This window comes from Stegostoma tigrinum, chromosome 47, assembly GCF_030684315.1.
Source record: "Stegostoma tigrinum isolate sSteTig4 chromosome 47, sSteTig4.hap1, whole genome shotgun sequence".
Classification (NCBI taxonomy): Eukaryota; Metazoa; Chordata; class Chondrichthyes; order Orectolobiformes; family Stegostomatidae; genus Stegostoma; species Stegostoma tigrinum.
In genome coordinates this window covers 1,768,159-1,792,061 of record NC_081400.1, presented here as the reverse complement: position 1 = coordinate 1,792,061, position 23,903 = coordinate 1,768,159, and the positions used below count along the sequence as shown (strand labels likewise).

The 23,903-nt window shown below is 52.5% G+C and overlaps 1 protein-coding gene across 1 annotated transcript in view; it reads left to right on the top strand.

Annotated features, from left to right (window-relative positions):
• The window catches only part of ints3 (integrator complex subunit 3), a 97,434-nt gene that overhangs the window by 70,448 nt on the left and 3,083 nt on the right, over nt 1-23,903 (top strand). The window contains exons 23-27 of the mRNA XM_048525789.2: nt 8,886-8,961; nt 17,644-17,757; nt 18,011-18,059; nt 18,441-18,608; nt 22,874-22,974. Of these exons, the coding sequence (XP_048381746.1) occupies nt 8,886-8,961; nt 17,644-17,757; nt 18,011-18,059; nt 18,441-18,608; nt 22,874-22,974 (508 nt within the window). The remainder of the gene's footprint in view (nt 1-8,885; nt 8,962-17,643; nt 17,758-18,010; nt 18,060-18,440; nt 18,609-22,873; nt 22,975-23,903) is intronic.

The window sequence follows — 23,903 nt, the reverse complement described above, 5'->3', positions numbered from 1 at the left end:
ATACAGCGACAGACCCGTCCCCCATCGGGTACTGTACCCCAGTGTAATACAGCGACAGGCCCGTCCCCCATCGGGTACTGTACCCCAGTGTAATACAGCGACAGGCCCGTCCCCCATCGGGTACTGTACCCCAGTGTAATACAGCGACAGACCCGTCCCCCACTGGTACTGTACCCCAGTGTAATACAGCGACAGACCCGTCCCCCTGGGTACAGTACCCCAGTGTTATACAGCGACAGGCCTGTCCCCCATCGGGTACTGTACCCCAGTGTAATACAGCGACAGACCCGTCCCCCTGGGCACAGTACCCCAGTGTTATACAGCGACAGGCCCGTCCCCCATCGGGTACTGTACCCCAGTGTAATACAGCGACAGGCCCGTCCCCCATCGGGTACTGTACCCCAGTGTAATACAGCGACAGGCCCGTCCCCCATCGGGTACTGTACCCCAGTGTAATACAGCGACAGGCCCGTCCCCCATCGGCTACTGTACCCCAGTGTAATACAGCGACAGACCCGTCCCCCACTGGTACTGTACCCCAGTGTAATACAGCGACAGACCCGTCCCCCTGGGTACAGTACCCCAGTGTAATACAGCGACAGACCCGTCCCCCATCGGGTACTGTACCCCAGTGTAATACAGCGACAGGCCCGTCCCCCATCGGGTACTGTACCCCAGTGTAATACAGCGACAGGCCCGTCCCCCATCGGGTACTGTACCCCAGTGTAATACAGCGACAGACCCGTCCCCCTGGGCACAGTACCCCAGTGTAATACAGCGACAGACCCGTCCCCCATCGGGTACTGTACCCCAGTGTAATACAGCGACAGACACGTCCCCCACTGGTACTGTACCCCAGTGTAATACAGCGACAGACCCGTCCCCCTGGGCACAGTACCCCAGTGTTATACAGCGACAGGCCCGTCCCCCATCGGGTACTGTACCCCAGTGTAATACAGCGACAGGCCCGTCCCCCATCGGGTACTGTACCCCAGTGTAATACAGCGACAGGCCCGTCCCCCATCGGGTACTGTACCCCAGTGTAATACAGCGACAGGCCCGTCCCCCATCGGGTACTGTACCCCAGTGTAATACAGCGACAGACCCATCCCCCACTGGTACTGTACCCCAGTGTAATACAGCGACAGACCCGTCCCCCTGGGTACAGTACCCCAGTGTAATACAGCGACAGACCCGTCCCCCATCGGGTACTGTACCCCAGTGTAATACAGCGACAGGCCCGTCCCCCATCGGGTACTGTACCCCAGTGTAATACAGCGACAGGCCCGTCCCCCATCGGGTACTGTACCCCAGTGTAATACAGCGACAGACACGTCCCCCACTGGTACTGTACCCCAGTGTAATACAGCGACAGACCCGTCCCCCTGGGCACAGTACCCCAGTGTTATACAGCGACAGGCCCGTCCCCCATCGGGTACTGTACCCCAGTGTAATACAGCGACAGGCCCGTCCCCCATCGGGTACTGTACCCCAGTGTAATACAGCGACAGGCCCGTCCCCCATCGGGTACTGTACCCCAGTGTAATACAGCGACAGACCCGTCCCCCACTGGTACTGTACCCCAGTGTAATACAGCGACAGACCCGTCCCCCTGGGTACAGTACCCCAGTGTAATACAGCGACAGACCCGTCCCCCATCGGGTACTGTACCCCAGTGTAATACAGCGACAGGCCCGTCCCCCATCGGGTACTGTACCCCAGTGTAATACAGCGACAGGCCCGTCCCCCATCGGGTACTGTACCCCAGTGTAATACAGCGACAGACCCGTCCCCCACTGGTACTGTACCCCAGTGTAATACAGCGACAGACCCGTCCCCCTGGGTACAGTACCCCAGTGTTATACAGCGACAGGCCTGTCCCCCATCGGGTACTGTACCCCAGTGTAATACAGCGACAGACCCGTCCCCCTGGGCACAGTACCCCAGTGTTATACAGCGACAGGCCCGTCCCCCATCGGGTACTGTACCCCAGTGTAATACAGCGACAGGCCCGTCCCCCTGGGTACTGTACCCCAGTGTAATACAGCGACAGGCCCGTCCCCCATCGGGTACTGTACCCCAGTGTAATACAGCGACAGGCCCGTCCCCCATCGGGTACTGTACCCCAGTGTAATACAGCGACAGACCCGTCCCCCACTGGTACTGTACCCCAGTGTAATACAGCGACAGACCCGTCCCCCTGGGTACAGTACCCCAGTGTAATACAGCGACAGGCCCGTCCCCCATCGGGTACTGTACCCCAGTGTAATACAGCGACAGGCCCGTCCCCCATCGGGTACTGTACCCCAGTGTAATACAGCGACAGGCCCGTCCCCCATCGGGTACTGTACCCCAGTGTAATACAGCGACAGGCCCGTCCCCCATCGGGTACTGTACCCCAGTGTAATACAGCGACAGACCCGTCCCCCACTGGTACTGTACCCCAGTGTAATACAGCGACAGACCCGTCCCCCTGGGTACAGTACCCCAGTGTAATACAGCGACAGACCCGTCCCCCATCGGGCACTGTACCCCAGTGTAATACAGCGACAGACACGTCCCCCACTGGTACTGTACCCCAGTGTAATACAGCGACAGACCCGTCCCCCTGGGTACAGTACCCCAGTGTTATACAGCGACAGGCCTGTCCCCCATCGGGTACTGTACCCCAGTGTAATACAGCGACAGACCTGTCCCCCACGGTACTGTACCCCAGTGTAATACAGCGACAGACCCGTCCCCCATCGGGTACCGTACCCCAGTGTTATACAGGGACGGACCCGTACCCCCACCGGTACTGTACCCCAGTGTAATACAGGGACAGACCCGTCCCCCTGGGCACAGTACCCCAGTGTTATACAGCGACAGGCCCGTCCCCCATCGGGTACTGTACCCCAGTGTAATACAGCGACAGGCCCGTCCCCCATCGGGTACTGTACCCCAGTGTAATACAGCGACAGGCCCGTCCCCCATCGGGTACTGTACCCCAGTGTAATACAGCGACAGACCCGTCCCCCACTGGTACTGTACCCCAGTGTAATACAGCGACAGACCCGTCCCCCTGGGTACAGTACCCCAGTGTAATACAGCGACAGACCCGTCCCCCATCGGGTACTGTACCCCAGTGTAATACAGCGACAGACCCGTCCCCCACTGGTACTGTACCCCAGTGTAATACAGCGACAGACCCGTCCCCCTGGGTACAGTACCCCAGTGTTATACAGCGACAGGCCTGTCCCCCATCGGGTACTGTACCCCAGTGTAATACAGCGACAGACCTGTCCCCCACGGTACTGTACCCCAGTGTTATACAGCGACAGGCCTGTACCCCACCGGTACTGTACCCCAGTGTTATACAGCGACCGACCCATCCCCACTGGTACCATATCCTGTGTTTTTGCATGCCTCTGGGACTTCTAACTGAGACCTTTGTGCTCCTTTCAAATTGTCAGTAATGTTCCCCCTCACTGTTCTGAAGCGCATTAGTGTGCTCCCTGGTAAATTGGTTAATACTTGTGTTAGTAGCTGTAATCCTCTGCCATTTTCATGCGGCTGTGTTTGGATCTTGCCCTGTTTACATGGCCGCTGTGTTTCCTCCGTTCTTGGAGCGACTGTACTCGAGAATGTTGCTCCTCAGCTGTGAGGCTGTTTGGTGATATTGTGGTCTGTTCTCATCATGGCCTGTTTCTGTTCATCTCTGGCTCCTGCTTCCCACGTTCCTTTTAGTGCTGAGGCACTGAGGGGGTTAAATGCAATTACCATGGAAACTGAGCTCAGTAAACATATGAGGGCAGTGTTTAAATTAGCCAGGGTATCATGCTCTGATTTATAGTTTTTAATAAGCTGCTTGATTGTCAGTGAGGGCACTGTGACAGCCTGTACAAATTTCCTGGATATGCCTGATAATTGTTCCAGAACGGTCCATATCGTTTCCAAAGACCGCAGGTCTACTGAGTAGAGTGGCAGTCAATGACATTCCCGTTTTAAAAACAGGAGAAGCTGGATGTATCTCAGCTGATGTGCGTGTTTATTCATACACCACAGGAGGCCATTCAGCCCCTTATAACAACATCAGCCTTTTCAAATGAGCTCCCCGATTATTCACTGGCCCAAGCCCTCTTTTGATCCCTTTATTCCCAATCCAGTGATGTTTTGTCCTGATCCCATGCTCCATTCCCCATGTTATTGCGCCCTCTACCCATTCCCTTCCAATGCCATCCCATAACCCTGACGCAGCGCTCAACTCTTAAGCTCAGGAAGCTGCCAGGCAGCTTGTGTCTGTCTGTACTCTTCGAAAGAACTCCTCAGTTTTTCCCAATGCCCATTGCTCTGTTTCCCAACCGCTGTCTCAGTCCCATTCCCTGATCCTGTATCTCTTCCCCCCCCCCCCCCCCCAACCCCAAAATCTCTCCATCCCAATCTCATAACCCTAAATGTGACTTCCCTTGTGAAACATGCCCAATCTAGCATCACAGTCACCAGCCTGTGTGGTACCCGATGCCCACCCTCCCTGTTAAAGCCCTTACTGTTCCCAGCTGTTTTACAGATGCCCATCGCTTGTCTAGTCCTGGTGTTGTCCCAGTTTCTAACCAACCATTGTGACCCATTGGGAATCCTGATGTAACTGGTTACACTCCTGGTGACTAGTGAGCAATAGATACTGTCATTGGTCCTGGTGTTATTTGCATGATATGCACTTGGGATCTTTAACCTCGTACATTTCATCCTGTGCTTGTAAGATGTAAGGCATGTAGCACAATGGTAGAGTCCCTTCCTTTGGGCCAGGAGACCAAGGTTCAAGTTCTACCTCTTCCAGAGCCATACATATGACAACTGAATAGGTTGACTTAAAGAAAAGTAAAAGGTGTGTGTGTTTGTGTCGCTTTTTTGAGTGCTTCTGTTCCCCACACGTTTACGTGGAGATAGACGAGGTGCATTTGCCTGTGTAGCTCCCCTGTTGGTGTAGGAGCCTGTGGCTTTTCATGTGCATTAGGATTTTGGCTGTGGCTGACGTGATGTCTGTTGCAGAGCTCCCTTGCTGGACATGCCGCTGAGGGAGAGAGCTAGCCTTGGTCTTTGACTTGTGTCAGGCACGTGGTCTGGACACCAGCATCTCAGTCACTTACCCCAGTAGCACCTGCACCTGCTGACATCAGCCAGGACCAACTGCGAGGCCTTCCTTTGCCAAATAACCTGGGGTTTTATAAATGCAGAGAGTAGGTGCCCGGAGCAAGTTGACAGCTTCCGTAAGGGAGAGAATTGTGGAGTTCTTTCATGAATCATTAATATAATTGAATGACAAAAGTCTGGATGGTTAAGCAGCCTTGAATTCCCAGAGAAAGGTTCAGCCCTTTAGTGTGCAGCTAGGCTTAGCTGTGGACCACTTTCACACCACGTTTCAAACCTACTTTGATGTTTTCTTGTAGAATATCCCATGTCATTTCAGGCAGAACAGAATTGGCTTGTGATGAAATTGTGTCAGACCTTAGTTTAGAGTCTGCCACTTGGAGTTATTGTACGCATCCTCATTGGCTTCCTTCCATGCTGTAGGGATTGTACATTCAGCCCCTCGAGCCTCCACTGACCTCCCCCCGCCGCCCCCAAAAAGAGCAGCCCACCCAGACCGAACCCCCCCCCCATCCCTGCAACCCTGCATTTCCCATGGCTGTCACACTTAGCCTGCACATTCCTGGACACTATGGACAGTTTAGCACGGCCAATCCACCTGATCCGCACACCATTGCACTGGGAGGAAACCCACACAGACGCAGGGAGAATGTGCAAACTCCACTTGGAGCAAGGCTGGATTGAAACCTGGGACCCTGGTGTTGAGGCTGCAATGATAACAACCAAGCCACCGTGCTGCATGCAACCACCCCCGCCCTCCAGTCACTGAATGAAGGGAGGCTGGATAAGCCTGGGGTTGTTTGCCTTAGAAGAGAAGGCCAAGGGATTCATTGAGGGGTACAGAGTTCTGAGGCGGTATAAATGGGGGGTAGGTTTTAACTTTAGAGGGGTCAGGAAACCAGGGACGTGGATTTAAGATAAAAGAGAAGGAGGTTCTGAGAGGATTTGAGGAGGTGTATTTTCACCCAGATAGGGGTAGGTATCTCAGACTCGGTGCCTCAAAGGCCGAGACCCATCACGGCATTTAAGAAACATTTGAATAATCTTTTAAAACACTGCAGTGTAAAGACAGTGGGCCAAGAATTGATAGGTTGTTGATGACCAGCACAGACTGTACAGGCCAAAGGCCACTTTGTGTAGCGACAGCCTATGACTCGACGCATTCTGCTGCTTGCTAGCCCGCCCGTGTTCCTCTGCAAATTCAAAACACTGCCTCCCTTTTCCATCCTTTCAGAACAACTGTGGAACAATCAGTAAAGGATTTTAATATGCCACTAACGTGAAACTTACTACTGAATGTGGGCTGCCTTATTGAAGGTGAAAGAAAGATCACTGTCAGCAGCAGTAACTTTCTCCTCTCTCCCCCTGGAACCTATCACTAGCCCTGTTGGCCCAGTCACTGGCAAACAGAACTGTTTTGGATGGAGCTATGGATGTTGAGAGTCACTCTCTCAAACTCCACCTATATCTGAAACATAGAGCAGTCATCGGTCATTCACCCCTCGAGCCTGCACTGCCATGCAGTGTAATCATGACTGACTGTCTAACTCAGGTCCCTGTTCCCACTTTCTCCTTTTAATTCCTGAAGAACTGTACCTAACTTGTCCTTGAAAACATTGTGTTTTGGCCCAACTACTGTGGCAGGGAATTCTTCCTGCTCCCTATTCTCTGGGTGAAGACATTCCTCCTCATTCTCAGTCCTAACTGACCTACCCCACATCTTAAACTGAGACCTTCAGTCTGGTGTGATATCTGTCAGCAGGGTCCTAACTGAAGCTGCTGTTTTGGTAACAGTACTCCTGAGACGTAAGGGATAGTAAAGTAGAGGTGAAGGAGCACAGGAGAAACTGAGGAGACACCTTTCCTGTGCCTCAAGCCCACTGACCACAGCTCAGAATTGCAGTCCCTCACTACAGGTGCCACTTTATAGAATCCCTTCAGTGTAGAAGCAGGCCATTCAGCCCATCGAACCCTCACCAGCCCTCTGAGGAGCATCCCACCCAGACACAACCCCTCCCCTGTAATCCTGCATTTCTCATGGCAGTCCCACCTAAACTGCAAATCGCTGGCCACTGGGACAGTTTTCCACAGCCAACCCACCTGAAGCTGCACACCTTTTGGAGTGTGGGAGGAAACCCATGCAGTCACGGGGAGAATGTGCACACTGAATAGACAGTTGCCCATGGGTGGAATCGAACCCAGGCCCCTTTTGCTGTGAGGCAGTAGTGCTACCCACTGAGCCACCGTACCATCTGTAGACCCTGTCAAATAGACAATCTTCCTGCGCCATTCAGGGAAGAGTCAGAATGGCCTACAGAGGAAAAGCCCCTTTGGTCCATCTGCACTGGTCAAAACAGCCACCCAATGACTCTAATCCCACTTTCCAAGCCCCTGGCCCATAGCCTCGACATCACAAGTGCACATCGAAATACTCCTTCCGTTAAACGAGGGTTTTTCCTCAACCACACTTACAGGCAATGAGTTCCAGATTCCCATTCCCATCTCAGCCTCCTGGCCCTTACCATAAATCTGTGTTTTGGGCCATTAATCTGCCCCTCCACTAAAGGGGGAAATATTTCTTGCTGTCTGTTCTGCTTGTACCCCTCATAATTTGATACATCTCAATCATGCTCCCCCACTCCCTACCTAGGACTGCTCCATGTCAAGGTAGACAGTCCAGTCTCTCCATCGCTGAAACTCTCCAGCACCAGCAGAAGCAGGGGGGTGTTGCTCAGTTGGTACCAAGAATATACATGAGTGTAATTTGTGGCTCAGTGGTTCGCACTGCAGCCTCACAGCGCCAGGGACCCGGGTTCGATTCCAGCCTTGGGTGGCTGTCTGTGGGGAGTTTGCACGTTCTCCCCATGTCTGTGTGGGTTTCCTCCGGGTGCTCTGGTTACCTCCCACAGTGCAGGTGAGGGTGAGTAGGCCTTGCTAAATTGCCCAGTGTTCAGGGATGTGTAGATTAGGTGAGTGGGATGCTGTGAGGGTCACTGGGGAGTTGTTGGGCCGAAGGGCCTGTTTCCACACCATAGGCGTTCTGTAGTTCTTTTCATATGTCTGGAATCGATAGCAGGATGTGCTGAAGGCTGTTGGGGTGTTTAAATTGTTTGCTGCAGATGAAGCAGTGATCTAATTCGCGTAGCATAGAAATCCGAGCAAGCCCCTCCTTCAGGGATGATCTGAAAGCACTCTATACACAGGCACAGTGGGGTGGCTGGCTCAGTGAGGATAGTGAACGCTGAGATTTATTTTATTCAGGAGGGGTACCATAGGTTGGGGGGAAAAGGCAGGAAAGCAGAGTTGGGGATGCTCAGAGCAGACTGGATAGGCTGAATGGTCTACTTCGGGACAAAAACCCCAGGTAGTTGGAGTTGGCGTACAGATCAGCCATTGCTCTAATTAAAGCTAACTGATGCTAGAGCTCTGAAACAAAGTCATGCTGCATTTGAAATGTTAACTCTGATTCTCTGTCCACAGCTGCTGCCAGACCTGCTGAGCTTCTCCAGCATTCTCCCTCTATCTCTGTTTCAGCCATCGATTGAATGGCTGTGCAGTATTGAGGGGCCTTCTCATCTGTCGAGGCTGTAGGACCACGAGGGATAATTGGGTCAAGAGGCACTGTGCTTCTGGGAAGTGTGAGTGATAAAGGAGTGACAGACCTTGTGGGTCTCTTTCTAGTAGTTGAGGGATTTGGCAGTGACCTGGAGGTGTGGAACTCCTAATGACATTGAGAACGTCTCTCATTTGTGTTTCAGCTGCAGGAGTTGGTGTGTCACGTAATGATGGGGAACCTGGTAATGTTTCGTAAGGATTCAGTCCTCAACATCTTGAGTAAGTCTCCCCTCCTCCCCTTTTTTTTTAAAAAGTTTATTGATGAACTGAAATAACTTCGGTGAGCACCACAGTGGCTGGGAGTAGCAGCAGTCCATCATGCTCTTCCACGAGGAGCCGTGGGCCAAGCCCATGCAGCCCCAAAGGAGTGTGCATTGTCCCAGTTCGGGCGAGACAATGGCCTCGCCTTGCCTCCTGTCTGGTACCTCACTGAATGGATGGAGATCCTGTGTACCCAGCGACTCGCTCTCTCTCTATCCAGCCAACCCCCATCACCACCAAAGTCCCCAGACCGGAAACAGTGCTGCTCGGGACATGTCCGTTGCGACCAAAAAGGTGCTGGTGTTTATTCTGAATCCTCTGTTTTTTGCTTCAGATTTCCAGCTGTTTGTGGTACCCTCAAAAAACAAAACAAATTTTGGGGATAGTGGAACTCCTGACGCTGGAGAATTTGAGATAACAAGGTGTGAAGCTGGATGAACACAGCAGGCCAAGCAGCATCTTAGGAGCAGGAAGGCTGACGTTTCGGGTCCAGACTCAAAACGTCAGCTTTCCTGCTCCTCTGATGCTGCTTGGCCTGCTGTGTTCATCCAGCTCTACACCTTGTTATCACAAATTTAGTGACTGACTGTAAAAAGATGGGTTGTGTCTGTTTAGCATTTTCTGTCATCTGTGTCCCCCAGCTTCTGTCCCTCTGCCATTGGCGGCTGATCTTCCATCTGCTTGGATCCTAAGCTCCGGAGCTCCCACTCTCATCCCTTATCTCCTTTTCCTACAAGCAGCCTCTATGACCAAGCTTGTGTCACCACACGTGGCTCAGGGTCAGATCCTGAGCGATAGTGCTGTTGTGAGGCACCTACAGCACTTACAGCGTTCTGTGTAGATGCACCTTGCTGTTGGGTTGTTATAAAGAGAGATTGAAGGTGGGAGACTCAACAGGAAGCTGTGTTTCCCACCCGAGATATGGGAGTCACATTTCACCAGCACCCCTACAGTTGCCCCAGTCGATTTAGCAGGGTGCCTGCCTTTATTAATTTTGTGTGGGTGGTGAGGCAGTGTAAAACTGACAGGACTGTTGACTTGGCATTTGGGAGACTGAGTTTCATTCACGAGAGAACAGTGAAGGAGACTGGGTGGTCATGTTAGCATGGAGATATTTTCTTTCCCTGTGATCCCACTGGGACTGGTGTATGCTGTCAGTCTCCGGAACACAATTATTCAGGTGGAGGAGATGTGTGAACTGAGGGCTGTTTGTGTATATCTCTCTCTTCGTCACCTCTTGCTTTCCCATGTCCCTCCCTTCTGGGTCTTGGGCACACCAGGTGCCATTGCTCCCTGCCCATTCTTTGTCACCTGTAAAGGTTCCCCTTTGAGTATGACCCCCACTTCAAAGTTGCTGTTGAACCTACTTCTGCTACCCGTTTACATGGCATACTGCAGATTACACCTCGCAGCTCCAAAGTGTTCTCACGTTTTCCCCCCCCTCCACGATTTCCTTTTCTCCCCCACACACCTCCCGCCTGTGTCCCTCTGGTTATTGTCCCTTGGCTGCAGTTGATCCTTATTTGCCTGATCAAAAGCATTCACCGTTTTGCACACCTCTGTCAAATCTCTCTGACATACTCTCTGCTTTGTAAAGGCCAAAGGGATGTGCTGTAGATGAGAGGTAGAAAGGGGGTGTATGGGCTGAAGGGAGCTCGAGAGGGCGAGGGATGTGACCAGCCAGTAGGTAAGGCAGCGTCTATGCAAGCAGCCGGGTTACTGACCCTTCCAAAGAACCAGGTGGGGTGGGGGGGGTGGGTTTAAGGTGTATAGGAAGGCTGGTGGAGTTCAGGGAGGTGAAATGATAAGAGTCATGGCTGTTCTATGTATTTCAAATTCTCCATTTCCCTCCCTCCTGAGCCTGACCCATTCCTGTTTTATAAGGGAATATAATCCATCTCCATTCTATAACCCATTGCCTTCTGAGGGGGGAAAACGAGAGTTCCAAAATTGCATAATGCTGTGGAGAATTCTCTTCATCTCTGTCCCAGAATTTTTAAGTGTTTTCCAGCTCTAGACTTGCCCATAAGAAGAAACACCTATCCCTGTCCCCCTTCATCAGGCCATTTATAACCTCCTACTCTTCACCCCTCACACCTCAACTCCAGTAGGAACAAGGCCAGCCTATCCTCGCATAAAATGTCTATATCAGTCTTCAATATATTGAACAATTGAACATCCACAACTCCACTGCTTCTCTTCCAAATAATAACCGTGGAATCTTTTACAAACCTCAGCATGCGTCACTTCCTCTGTCTCAGTATGACCACTGTGGGATTCAGACCAGATCTAGAAACTCAAGGCTGGACATACACGGGGGACTGGGCACCATCAACAACAACAGAACCTGTAGCCTCATGGCCTGGCGTATCCCCTGCTCAACCATCAAGCCAGGGGGTCAACTCTGGTTCAATGGAGAGTGCAGGAGGGCATGCCAGGAGCAGCACCAGGCATACCTGAAGATGAGATGTCAACCTGGTGAAGCCACCAAATGGAACTACTTGCACGCCAAACAGCAAGTGATAAACAGATCTAAGCCATCCCACAACTAACGGATCAGATCTCAGCTCTGCAGTCCTGCCCTATCCAGTCGTGAATGGTGATGGATGATTAAACAACTCACCGGAGATGGAGGCTCCACAAATATCCCCGTCCCCGATGATGGAAGAGCCCGGCATATCAGTGCAAAAGATAAGGCTGAAGCTTTCACAGCAATCTTCGGCCAGAAGTGATGAGTGGATGATCCATCTCAGCCTCCTCCAGAAGTACCCAGCATCCCTGATGCCAGTTTCGTCCAATTCGATTCAGTCCATGTGATGGCAAGAAATGACTGGGAATATTGGATACTCCAAATGTTGTGTGCCCCCTCAGTAGTGCTAAAGACGTGGCCAAAAGCTCGCCTCTTTTCTTGCCAAACTGTTCCAATCCACCTACATCATTGGCATCCACCAGCCAATACTCGGAATTGCCCAGGTATATCCCAACCACCTGAAGCAGCTCTGATCTAAACTAGCCAGTTACTACTCCATTAGTCTGGGCTTGATCATCAGTAAGATGTCATCAGCCATGCTCTCAGGTAACCCTTCCTCAGCACTAACCTGCTCAGTGATGCCCCACTCAGCTCCTGACCTCACTACAGCCTTGGTTCAAACATGGACAAAAGAGCTGAACTCAAGAGGGGAAGTGAGAGTGACAGCTCTTGACATCAAGTCTGCATTTGACCGAGTATCAGGGAGGGCATAAAGATGCCCTAGCAAAACTAAGTCGCAGGGGGCACACTCTATGGTTGGAGTCACATCTAGCACGTAGAAAGATGGTCATGATTGTTGGAGATCAGTCATCTCAGCTCCAGGATATACCTGCAGGAGTTCCTCAGGGTAGTGTCCTGGGCCCAACCATCTTCAGCTGCTACATCAATGACCTTCCCTCCATCATTAGGTCAGAAGTGGGGATGTTTGCCAAATATTACTCTATGTTCAGCACCATTTGCAGCTCCTCAGATACTGAAGCGGTCCATTTCTAAACACAAGAAGATCTGGACAATATCCAGGCTTGGGCTGACAAGTGGCAAGTTACAGCCTGGCATTTGTATGGCAAGAATTTGACCATCTCCAGTAAAAGACAGTCTAGCCACTGTCATTTGATACTCGGAGGTTTTCCTATCAATGAATCCTCTGCTATCAGCATCCTGTGTTCTTGTTGACCAGAAACACGAGTGGAACAGCCATTATAAACACAGTCTGCGAGCAGTTCATAGGTGGGAAATCCTGCAGCGAGTCACTCACCTCCTGGCTCCCCAAAGCCTGTCCCACCATTGACAAGGCGCAAGCCAGGAGTGGGATGGGATACTCCCCACTTGCCCTGGATGGGGGCAGCCCCAACAACACTGGAGAAGCTCGACGCCGTCCAGAACAAAGCAGCCGCTTGATTGGCACCACATCCACAAGGATCCCACTCCCCCCACCCCCAACGCTCAGTAGCTGCAGTGTGTACTGTATACAAGATACACTGCAGAAATTCACCAAACACATCCTCAGACAGCACCTTCCAAACCCGGAGACACTTGGGAACGCCCCCCCCGCCCCGCAAGTTCCCCTCTGAGCCACTCACCATCCCATCTTAGGAATATGTTGGCTGTTCCTTCACTGTCGCTGGGTCAGAACCCTGTAATTCCCTTCCTGATCTGCCTACAGCACGAGGACTGCAGTGGCTCAAGAAGGTCACTGGCTACCACCTTCTCAAGGGACAGGCAATAAATTGCAGGTATACCCGTATCCCTTGTGTGAATTTGTATATGAAACACCTCCCTGATTTCACTGAATGTCGATAAGCTCTTGAAACTTTTGGGTTGATTGCCCCTGCCTGTCGAGCCTGCCTGAGCCCTGTGGTAAGTGAACGCTTAGTTAACCAGTGGCACCCTGCTGACGACAAAGACGAACAAATCAATATTCCACTTGTGTTGGCTCGCCTCGAGGCAGCCTGTCAATGAGGCGATTCATAACGTCGGTGTGGTTCGCGTTGAGCTGTCAGTTGCTGTGGCAGGTGGAAATGTCACGGAGACTTCACTTTGGGCGAAGTGAGCCAGAAGTAGAGACGCCTGCCTAGCACACTGAGGTGTCACAGACAAGCGGCCTGCGCTCTGGTGCAGGCAAATGATGAATATTTTCAACAGTGCGAGTGGCCTGACCTTTTCTCAGCCCCTGTGTTTGGCAGGCATTGCTGATTTGTGGGCAGCAGGCGGCTGGGTGACACTGCTGAGTGGTGGAGAGGGAGGGCTTGGAGGGGAAGTGAAATATTTTTGTTCTGGGAACTAGAAAGGTTAGGAGCTGTAGCAGACACTTCAGCCCCGTGCTCACTGCTCCCAGTAGCCTTTTATTGAAACATGTCGGTTTCTTTCTTGAATCTGTTGATTGATTCTGCCTCCACTGCACTCTGGGGCAGTGAGTTTCACAGATTCCCAACCCCCCCCCCATCTCCGTTTTGAACCTACCTCCTCTCACCCTGTGACAGTATCATCTTATTTGAGAATCTGTCTCACACGGGCGCAGTGGGGGTCAACCTGTTTGACCCCTCCGCCTTATCAATCACCCTTTAGTATCTTCTATACTTCAATCAGATCCCCTCTCCCAAGGTATCTCGGCGGTTAGCACCACTGCCTCCCAGCGACAGGGTTCCAGGTTCGATTTCACACTCCGGTGACTGTTGAGTTTGCCCGTTTTCCCTGTGTCTCTGTGGGCTTCCTCCAGGTGCTATGGTTTCCGGCCACAGTCGAAAGACACGCAGGTTAGGGTGGATTGGCCGTGCTAAATTGTCCCGTAGTGCCCAGGGATGTGTGGGTTACGGTGGGATTGGCCGTGCTAAATTGTCCCCTAGTGCCCAGGGATGTGCGGGTTAGGGTGGATTGGCCGTGCTAAATTGTTCCCTAGTGCCCAGGGATGTGCGGGTTAGGGTGGATTGGCTGTGCTAAATTGTCCCGTAGTGCCCAGGGATGTGCGGGTTAGGGTGGGTTGGCCGTGCTAAATTGTCCCGTAGTGCCCAGGGATGTGCGGGTTAGGGTGGGTTGGCCGTGCTAAATTGTCCCGTAGTGCCCAGGGATGTGCGGGTTAGGGTGGGTTGGCTGTGCTAAATTGTCCCATAGTGCCCAGGGATGTGTGGGTTAGGGTGGATTGGCCGTGCTAAATTGTCCCGTAGTGCCCAGGGATGTGCGGGTTAGGGTGGGATTGGCCGTGCTAAATTGTCCCCTAGTGCCCAGGGATGTGCGGGTTAGGGGGGATTGGCCGTGCTAAATTGTCCCGTAGTGCCCAGGGATGTGCGGGTTAGGGTGGATTGGCCGTGCTAAATTGTCCCGTAGTGCCCAGGGATGTGCGGGTTAGGGTGGATTGGCCATGCTAAATTGTCCCGTAGTGCCCAGGGATGTGCGGGTTAGGGTGGATTGGCCGTGGGTATGCAGGGTTACAGGAATAGGATGGGGTTTGGGAGCAGGGGGTGGTGATGTTCAGAGGGTTGGTGTGGACCCGATGGGTTCATTTGGCCTCTGTCCACACTGTAGAGTTTCTATGATTCTTATTCTTTTGAACCTCAATGAGTACAAGCCCACGCTATTCGGGCTGTCTCGTACGACAGCTCTTTCATCCCAGGAATCAGTCTGATCCATGTGGATGAGGGGTTATTCCGGCTGTAGAAGACCCCGTTGGCCACCACTGAGTCGGTAGCTGAGTATTTTGATATTGCTACAAGCTGTCCAAGGTCTGATGAGCTGCTAAACAAAACACTGACGTCTTGGCAGTATTGGAAGGGCAGGCAGTGGGCTGGAGTATTCTCTCAGGTTTCCTGGGATTTAGATCAACTGATGTCACGAAAAGCAGCCGTGCTCCTCAATGGGATCTTGCTGTACGTTACTCATACCAGCATTGGGGAAGTTGCAGAATGTGCTTCATTGAGCTGTGCAGTGCCTTTTGGGGCTCCTGGTTGCTATGTAAATGCAGCTGTTTTGGTTTTAGAATGTGCGTGCGCATGGAGGAGAGCTGCAGGTACGTAGAGGCGGTGTGTTTGGAATTGCAGGCTCAGTGTTGAGTATGTGTAATAAACGCAGCCCAATGTCCCTACTGCCCGCAGCAGCCCCCTGCATTTTAATGCAGTCTCGATTCCCAAACACATCTCTGGCAGTGTGTGTGTGAGAGAATTCCCAGCCAACCCCGATGTTCATGGCTGGACAGATTCCATCTCACCAGCGATTGGCACTAGTGCAGTCCCTGTTTCATTTCATGCAGCTCTTCCTTTGTTGGCTGGGGGAGCTGGGAGTGAGCAGCTCAGGATGAGTACCAGCTGTAATCCAGAAGTATGGACCGTTTCCAACCTTCCTGTTGTGCTCCTGTGGGATTAATTTTAGCAGCTCAGCACTCAAATTGAGGCAGCGCCTAGCCCACGCCCATCCTCTCCCCTTCCCACTCCTCCCCACACCCTGTCTCTTCTCCCCCCTCCCCCCCCATCTCCTGTCTCTGTCTCTCCCTGCCCCCAACTCCCTCTGTCTCCCTGTTCTCTTCTGCCTCTCCCTCTCCCCCTCCCTCTTTCCCCCAACCCCCTTCGCTCTGTGTGTTTCCACCCCCCCTTTGCTCTGTGTGTTTCCTCCCCCCCCCCTTCGCTCTGTGTGTTTCCTCCCCCCCCTTCGCTCTGTGTGTTTCCTCCCCCCCCCTTCGCTCTGTGTGTTTCCTCCCCCCCCTTTCGCTCTGTGTGTTTCCTCCCCCCCCCTTTCGCTCTGTGTGTTTCCTCCCCCCCTTTCGCTCTGTGTTTCCTCCCCCCCCTTCGCTCTGTGTGTTTCCTCCCCCTCCTTCGCTCTGTGTTTCCTCCCCCCTCTTCGCTCTGTGTGTTTCCTCCTCCACCCCCCTTCGCTCTAGCTCCATTTGCCTGACACTGCCTGTTTAATTAGAATCGAAGTTCCATAGCTCCCTATAGATTGATGGCTGATATCAGGAAGCTGTCATATATGAGCCGTGGGTGTAAGTGAGGCTCCCAGGATCTATAGGGCAGTAAGTGTCTGACTAATGGGTGCCTGGGAGTGAATTTACAGCCTGTAATTTAATCAGAGGTCTGGCTGACCAGGAGAGAACCTGTGACAGCCCCAGCTCTGAGTGCTTTGTGGATTTAATTGAAATGTTCAATTAAATTTATGGCTTCTCACTTGCGACTTGCAGGGCATTTCTGCTTCCTTCTCTCTCTAAGTTAGACTGTGACCTCAGCAAAGTTTCCGGGAACTGAGCTGGGAGCTCCAGTCCAGGCACAGCCCTTTGGGCCCTACTGTTTGGCCAGGTGGTACATGTAAAACTAAACAGCTGTGATCCTCACTTTTTCTTCTTTAAATAAAAAGCAAATCGAGGGAATATCTGGAGCCCGTTTTAATAACACCAGCTCCCAGCAAGAGACGTCACAGCCAGCATCCTGGACTACATGGAAATCCTGGCTGCAAGAGCAGGTCAGAGGCTAGGAATCCTGCAGCAAGAAACTCACCACCTGACTCCCCCCAAAAAAACCCTACCCTCGACAAGGCCCAAGTCAGGATTTGGATTGTTCCCGCTCACCTGGATGGGTGCAGCTCGAACAACACTCGAAGGTTGACCCCCTTCGAGAACAAAGCAGCCCGTTGCGTTGGGTCCACATCTGCAAGATGCATTGCAGAAACTCACCGAGGCCCGTTCCAAACCTGCAGCCTCTGCCATCCACAAGCTCAAGGGGCAGCAGATACACGGGACCACCACCCCGCTGCAAGTTCCCCTCTCAGCCACTCACCATCCTGACTGGGAATATATCCCCATTCACTCGCTGGAGCAGGATATCTATCTGCTGTGCAGGTGTGTGTGGGGCAGGCCGAGGGAATAACAGCAGTGACCCCTACCGCAGTAACATCAGGGACAATGTGTGGGAAGCCTCTCTCTCCACACCCCAGCTCTGTCTCGCCTCTTTCCATAGGTCTGTACCGTCACCGAGCCACTCGCAGGTTGGTTGGTTGAGGCGGGGGATGGGAGGGGGTGGTTTGCTGCTGGTGATGAGCAAGAAATGGCTAATTTCTGCTTGCATAGTTTTGTTTTTTTGCCTGTGAGTTTTGTTTCCAGTGTTGACCTGATCTGTTAACTGCTTGCTCCACAGTTCAGAGCCTCGATTGGGAGACCTTTGAGCAGTACTGTACATGGCAGCTCTTCTTGGCTCACAACATTCCCCTGGAACTGGTCATCCCCATCCTTCAGCATGTCAAGTACAAAGGTAAGGTATCACCAGCAGGCAGAGCCGAGCTGTACTTCCCCCTCGGACCCTGTGTGGTATTTCATCCTCCTGTTCCTCCCCCACCGTCCTCTGCCCTGCTCCCCTCGCTCGCTTGCACGTTCCTCCCCCCCCCCCCCCCCCCCCCCCCCAAGGCTGCTGCAACCAGGATGCAGTGGCACCTTGGCAGTAGATGTAATCTAAGTGACAGGAGAAAGTGAAACAGTTTGTCATAAACTCACTCCTTCTCTTCCAGAGCACCCTGAGGCCCTCTCATGTTTACTGCTGCAGCTCAGGAGAGAGAAGTAAGTGTGGTGGTTGGTTTGGCCAATTCCCAGGTTTTAGGCAGTGTGCTGTCGGAGGGGAGGGAGCGGGCGCTGTCGGACGGTGGGTGGGGAGGGAGCGGGCGCTGTCGGACGGTGGGTGGGGAGGGAGCGGGCGCTGTCGGACGGTGGGTGGGGAGGAAGCGGGCGCTGTCGGACGGTGGGTGGGGAGTCGGAGGATTGGCATTGTAATGGAGTTGGTGAGATTCTCTCTCTCCTCTTTTCTCTCTCTCTCCTCTCTCTTTTCTCTCTCTCCTCTCTCTTTTCTCTCTCTCCTCTCTCTTTTCTCTCTCTCCTCTCTCTTTTCTCTCTCTCCTCTCTTTTCTCTTTTCTCTCTCCCCTCTCCACCCCCACCACCGGCAGGCCCACTGAGGAGATGGTGAAGATGGTGATGAGCCGGCCGTGCCACCCTGATGACCACTTCACTACCAGCATCCTGCGGCAGTGGTCCATGAAACATGATGACACGCTGGCCGAGCAGATCAAAGCCCTTCTCATCAAGAACAACAGCCTGCCCAGGAAACGCCAGAGGTGAGGGCAAGCTGGTGGCAGCACACGGCACGGGCTCTGTGCCACCCGAATCCCGGGCAAGAGCTGGGGTAGGGGTGGCAGTGTGGAGTCAGCATCAGCCGTCACTTGGGCATGTGTGATGTGGGGTTGCTGGAGGAGGTGGTGGGGAGCTGCCTGATTTTAAATCCTGCACTCTGCGTGAGCACATTCGGTGAGCAAGAGAGAGGCCACTCAGCCCTTTGAGCCTGCTCTGCTCTGCTGGTAAGATCATGGCTGATCTGATTTTTAATCTCCACCGTCATACCCCTGGTTATCTTTCATCCCCTCCCCACCTTGGTCATCGTAAACATATCTCCCTCTGCCTTTAAAAACGTTGAAAGATTCTGCATCCACTGCCTTTTAAGTAAAGGAATTCCAAAAGACAGTGAACCCTCAGGGGATGAAAGGTTTCCCCATGGGCAGCCCCTTTCTCTAGAGTACCCCACAAGGAGGAGACCTCTTTTGCACGTGACATGGCCAAGTCCCCTCAGGGTCTTCTCTGTTTCAGTTCACCAGCCTGTCCTCCTAAAGCAATGGGACCGGGCTGGTCAACTCAACCTTCAAATTAACGTCCTTCTGTATGTACGGTGACCAGTGCTGTTAGGGAGGGAACTCCGGAAGTTTGACCCAGCGACGCTGAAGGATTACTGATAAAATTCCAAGTCAGGATAGTGTGTGGGAGGGAGGCTGGGAGAGAAAATTGCAGGGGATGGTGTTCCCAATCTATCTGCTGCCCCTGTCTTGAGAGATGATAGTGGCAGTGGGTTTGGAAGGTGCTGACGAAGGGTCCTTGGTGAGTTTCTGCAGTACATCATGTAGATGGTGTACACCGCTGCTACTGAGCGTCGGCAGTGGAGGGAGTGGGATGTTTATGGATGTGGTGCCAATCGAGCGGGGGGCTGTTCTGTCCTGCGTGGTGTTGAGCTTCTTGAGCGGTGTTGGTGCTTCCAAACTAGTGAGGCGTATTCCATCACACTCCTGCCTTGTACCATGCAGATGGTGGGACAGACTTTGGTGAGCCCAGCTCAGTTTCTGGTTACCAGGCTCATGGTTGAATGTTACAGGAAGCCCCAGTTGGTATGAATGTCCGCGCAAGCCGTTGTTGCTGCTCTCCATCCTGGTGAAGTGTCAAGGTGTTGACACACCCTGGGTTCTTCTAAACAAAAAAAACCATATACTGCAGAGTTAAATATCTGGGAGTTTGTTAACAGCTATGACCATTAATGTGCCACCTCAGACTGACATATACAGGCTGGGTGCTGTGTTTATTTTGCTCAGTGTAATGTTATATAACCAGCTGGCCTAGCTACTTGCTAAGCTGCATGAGGGAGACCCCTTACCGGACTGTCGCCTTCCAGGGACCATGCCTTTCTGAGGTCTGTGCCGATCCTCTCGAGCCCCTGAGATTTCCATCAGCCTCAAATGTCAGTGGATTACTGCATCCTGCTTCTGACAGCAGCTGTGTTCTACCCTTTAAGGCAGCTCAATACAACATTTTGTCTTGTTGATTTACACTGAGGTAGGAGAAGGGGACGGTGTGTCCTGCTGGCTGCTCTCAAACCAAGTTCTTCAATCTAACTCTGTCCCCCTCCCCTGCAGGATCCCTGAGCATTTTAAGACTGAGGGGATATGTTCTCGATGGGCAATGAAGTTGACCAGTATAAAGGGTAGGCAGGAAGGATTGAATTCAGACCACCATCTGATCTGCCAATTAAAAAGCAGAGCAGGCTTAATGGGCTGAATGGCCCATATGCTGCTAGCCCACTTCACCATGCTTGCTCCTATGTGGAAGCTGCAGGAGCTGTCACTACCAGGGGGAAGGTCTGGTGATGTGGGATCTTGCAGCCCTCGCACTGGCATTGCTGCCTGGAACGTACGTGCCTTCAGCTGAGCCCCTTGCCCAGTTGCCTGGGCAGGGGGAAGAGTAACTGACTGCTGCATGTCTTGGGGAATGTGTAGCCGATGGCAGTTCTGTTCCTTAAGGGAATGGCTGTGTGTGAATACAGCAGTTCTGTCCCGCTGAGAGGTGAGACGGTACTGAGTTCTGTGCTTTACTGCTGAGCTTGTACAACCCTGCCCTCTGCTGGACAATGCCATCTCTGTGACAGAGAGAGAGCCACAGTGCTACTCCCAAGTGCATCGCCTGTACAACCAGCTCACCGGGCTGGGGAGGTTTCTCCCACCGCGCGCTCTTTGTCTCTGACCCTCCAAGTTGTGGGCTTGAGTGCCACATTCTCTGCGGGTGCACAGAGGGCACAAGCCGGCCTGACACCAATCCCTACCCCCTTGCAGCCCAAGATGGCTGTTGGGTTGGGTGGGGGTGGGGGGGTGTGGTGTAAGGGTCTTCAACACTGATCCAAGATGTATCCCTCGGCCCAAGTCGGTTCGCCCACGTACAAACTAAACGTACTCCCTAGCTGGTCATCACGTTGCTGTGACTGGGATCTTGCTGTGCACCAGATGGCTGTCGCGTCTCCCATCTTGCATGAGCAACCACACAGCACGAGAGGTTTGTTAGGCTTTTCAGGCGAGCCCTCAGCTTGTGAAAGGTGCTCCAGGTATTCAAGGCCCCACCCATTATAAGCTGGCTCCGGATGTCATCTCCCCAAGTGAGACTGGCGGAGGTTGGGGATAAACCCAGCTCGAAAGCTTTATTGCAGTGATAGAGCCAAAGACATGTGCGTGGACATGGGGAAGTGACCTGCCACCTTTGTTTGGCCTTGCCAAGCCAGTTGATACCCAAGGGAGTCTGGCTTCCTCACCCAGAGAGTAGTGAGGGTCTGGAATGCACCGCTTGGAAATGTGGAGGGGGCAGGTTCCATAGAGGCATTGAAGGGGGTCATAGGATGGTTATTTGGGTCATTGGGAGATGGGGGATAGGCAGGAGATTGGTACAGGACTAGCACAGGCAGGGCTGCCTCCTGCACCATGACCATTCTGAGAGCCTGAGTTTGACTTTCGAGGCAAGCACGTGGTAATTCCAAGTAATTTGGTCTTCTCTCGGCTAAACATGGTGTGTTGAGCATGCTGACCTGGTGTGAACACATGACTTGTGGGGGCTGGTATTCCAAACCCAAACAGCAAATGCTGGCGGAACTCAGCGGGTCGGGTGGCATCTGTTGGGAGACAAACAGAGTTAACATTTCGATTCTGGTGACAATTTGTCAGAACACATTGTGGCCACTTGGAAGCAGAGTCATACCAGACTCTGTTAACTGTCTGTCCCTTCGCTGAGGCTGCTGGATGCATTGTGTTTCATCGGCATTTTTGGCAGTTATGCCTAGTCGGTATAGACAATAATGGAATAGTGTAGGTTAGGTGGGCTTCAGATTGGTTTCACAGGTCGGCGCAGCATCAAGGGCCGAAGGGCCTGTACTGCACCGTTACGTTCAGTGTACTCAGGATAAATATTCCCACTCGAGCAGGTAGATGGGCCGCTGAGTAGGCAGTATCTCTGACAGTGCAGCACTCCTGCACTTGAACACAGAACTTTGTGACTGTTCGTGCACAAGCGAGGGGGCACAGTGGATCATTCTACCCAACCCATCTGCTGACCCTGGGTTTCCAATCCACCTCCCCCCTACCCCCCTCTGCAGTAGGGAATTGTTGAAGATTCACCACTGTCAGAAGAGAGTTCTCCTCCTTGGTGCTAAGTAAGACCATCAGAGTTACGAGTTTGGCACTTTGAGCCTTTTCTGCCATTCAGGAGGATTGGCTGTCCTTACATGCACTTCTCCCATTCTGCTCAATTCCCTGACTGATCGAGAATCCATCTATCTCAGCCTCAAATACCCACAAGCACTCTGTCCCCACAGCGCTCTGAGGCAAGGAGAGGGGTGCACCCTGCTTAGAAGAAATCCCTCCTCCTCTCACATTGGCAGCCCTTTACCGTCAGACTGTGCAAAACCCTGTCTCCTGCTCACCCCAAAGAATAAAGGCCCAGTTTACCCAGCCTCTTGCTGTGGGACAACTTTCATCATGGGGCCAACTTAGTGAAACTTTGCTGCTTTGTCATTAATGCATCCTTATTCTTTTGTAATCTTGGGGGGTGATGGATGCAGAACGTGGCTAATGCGTTACCGTCCGAGCTGGTCCTGTCCCCGGATGGCACAGGCTGCGCTGAATGGGCTTGTTCCGGGCCTGGGCTTTTCTCCCACGATTCTGTATATAAGTTGTTGTTTTGTTGTTTTTCCAACCCTACGGTTTACACATCATCTTTTTTGTCCTCTCGCTCCCTCTCTCTGCAGCTTACGCAGCTCCAGCAGCAAGTTGGCGCAGCTCACCCTGGAGCAAATCCTGGAACATCTTGCCAACCTGCGACTCTGCCTACTGCCCACCAAGCAGAACTGTGAGTGCTAGTGCGGAGTCTGCTACTGCGGTGTGTGTGTGTGTGTGAGGGGTGGGGTGGGGGGGTGGAGCTGGGTAAGGAGTGTTAGCACCCAATGATTCATAAGGACCAGAGTCACCCCACGCTTTAACCAAAGCACGCACCGTCCGCTATTTCACCCGTCTGACAGAATCGGGTTAGCTTCAAACTCTGACCAGGTGCCTGGCCTTAAAAAAGAGCTACTGTCTATAAGAGGTGCCTGTTTGTGGCACAGTGGTAGCATTCCTGCCCCTGGTCCGGGAGGATCTGGTTTCCAGTCCCACCTGCTCCAGAGGTGTGGAGCTGGGTTAGCTCAGTTGGTGGGAAGGCTGGTTTGCAACGCAGTGTGATGCTGACAGCATGGGTTCAATTCCCATCACTGACCAAGGTTACCATCTCCTCCTCAACCTCTTTCCCCCTGTCTGAGAAGAGGTCCACACCAATTGTGTTTCTCTCCACTGAGAAAGCTGTGGTTCTGTTGAGACTGTGGTTACTTGAAAAGCACCTTTGAACAGGTTGGTTAGAAAAACAGGTTAATTTTTTTTAAAGAAATGAGGGGCCCTGTTGTGGCACAGTGGTAGCATCCCTACCCCTGCCCCAGGAGGATCCAGGCTCAAGTCCCAACTGCTCCAGGAGTGTGTAATAACATCTCTGAACAGGTTGATTAGAAAATAAGTTGTTTCTGATCACAAGTAAACAGTAGTGAACTGTCAATATACAGCTCTACTCATTAGAACTCTTCGTGCCCTTGTCAAACCGCTGGCAGACACACTCAAACATTGTTATGATTGGCGGGGAGAAAAGGCTCCAGTCCACAGGGCTCCTAGGAGTTGAGGGGACAGGAGTGTTGTGTGTGTGCAGTGACAGGGCCATTACGTCTGTAGTAACCCTACTGTTTCTTTGTGTCTCCT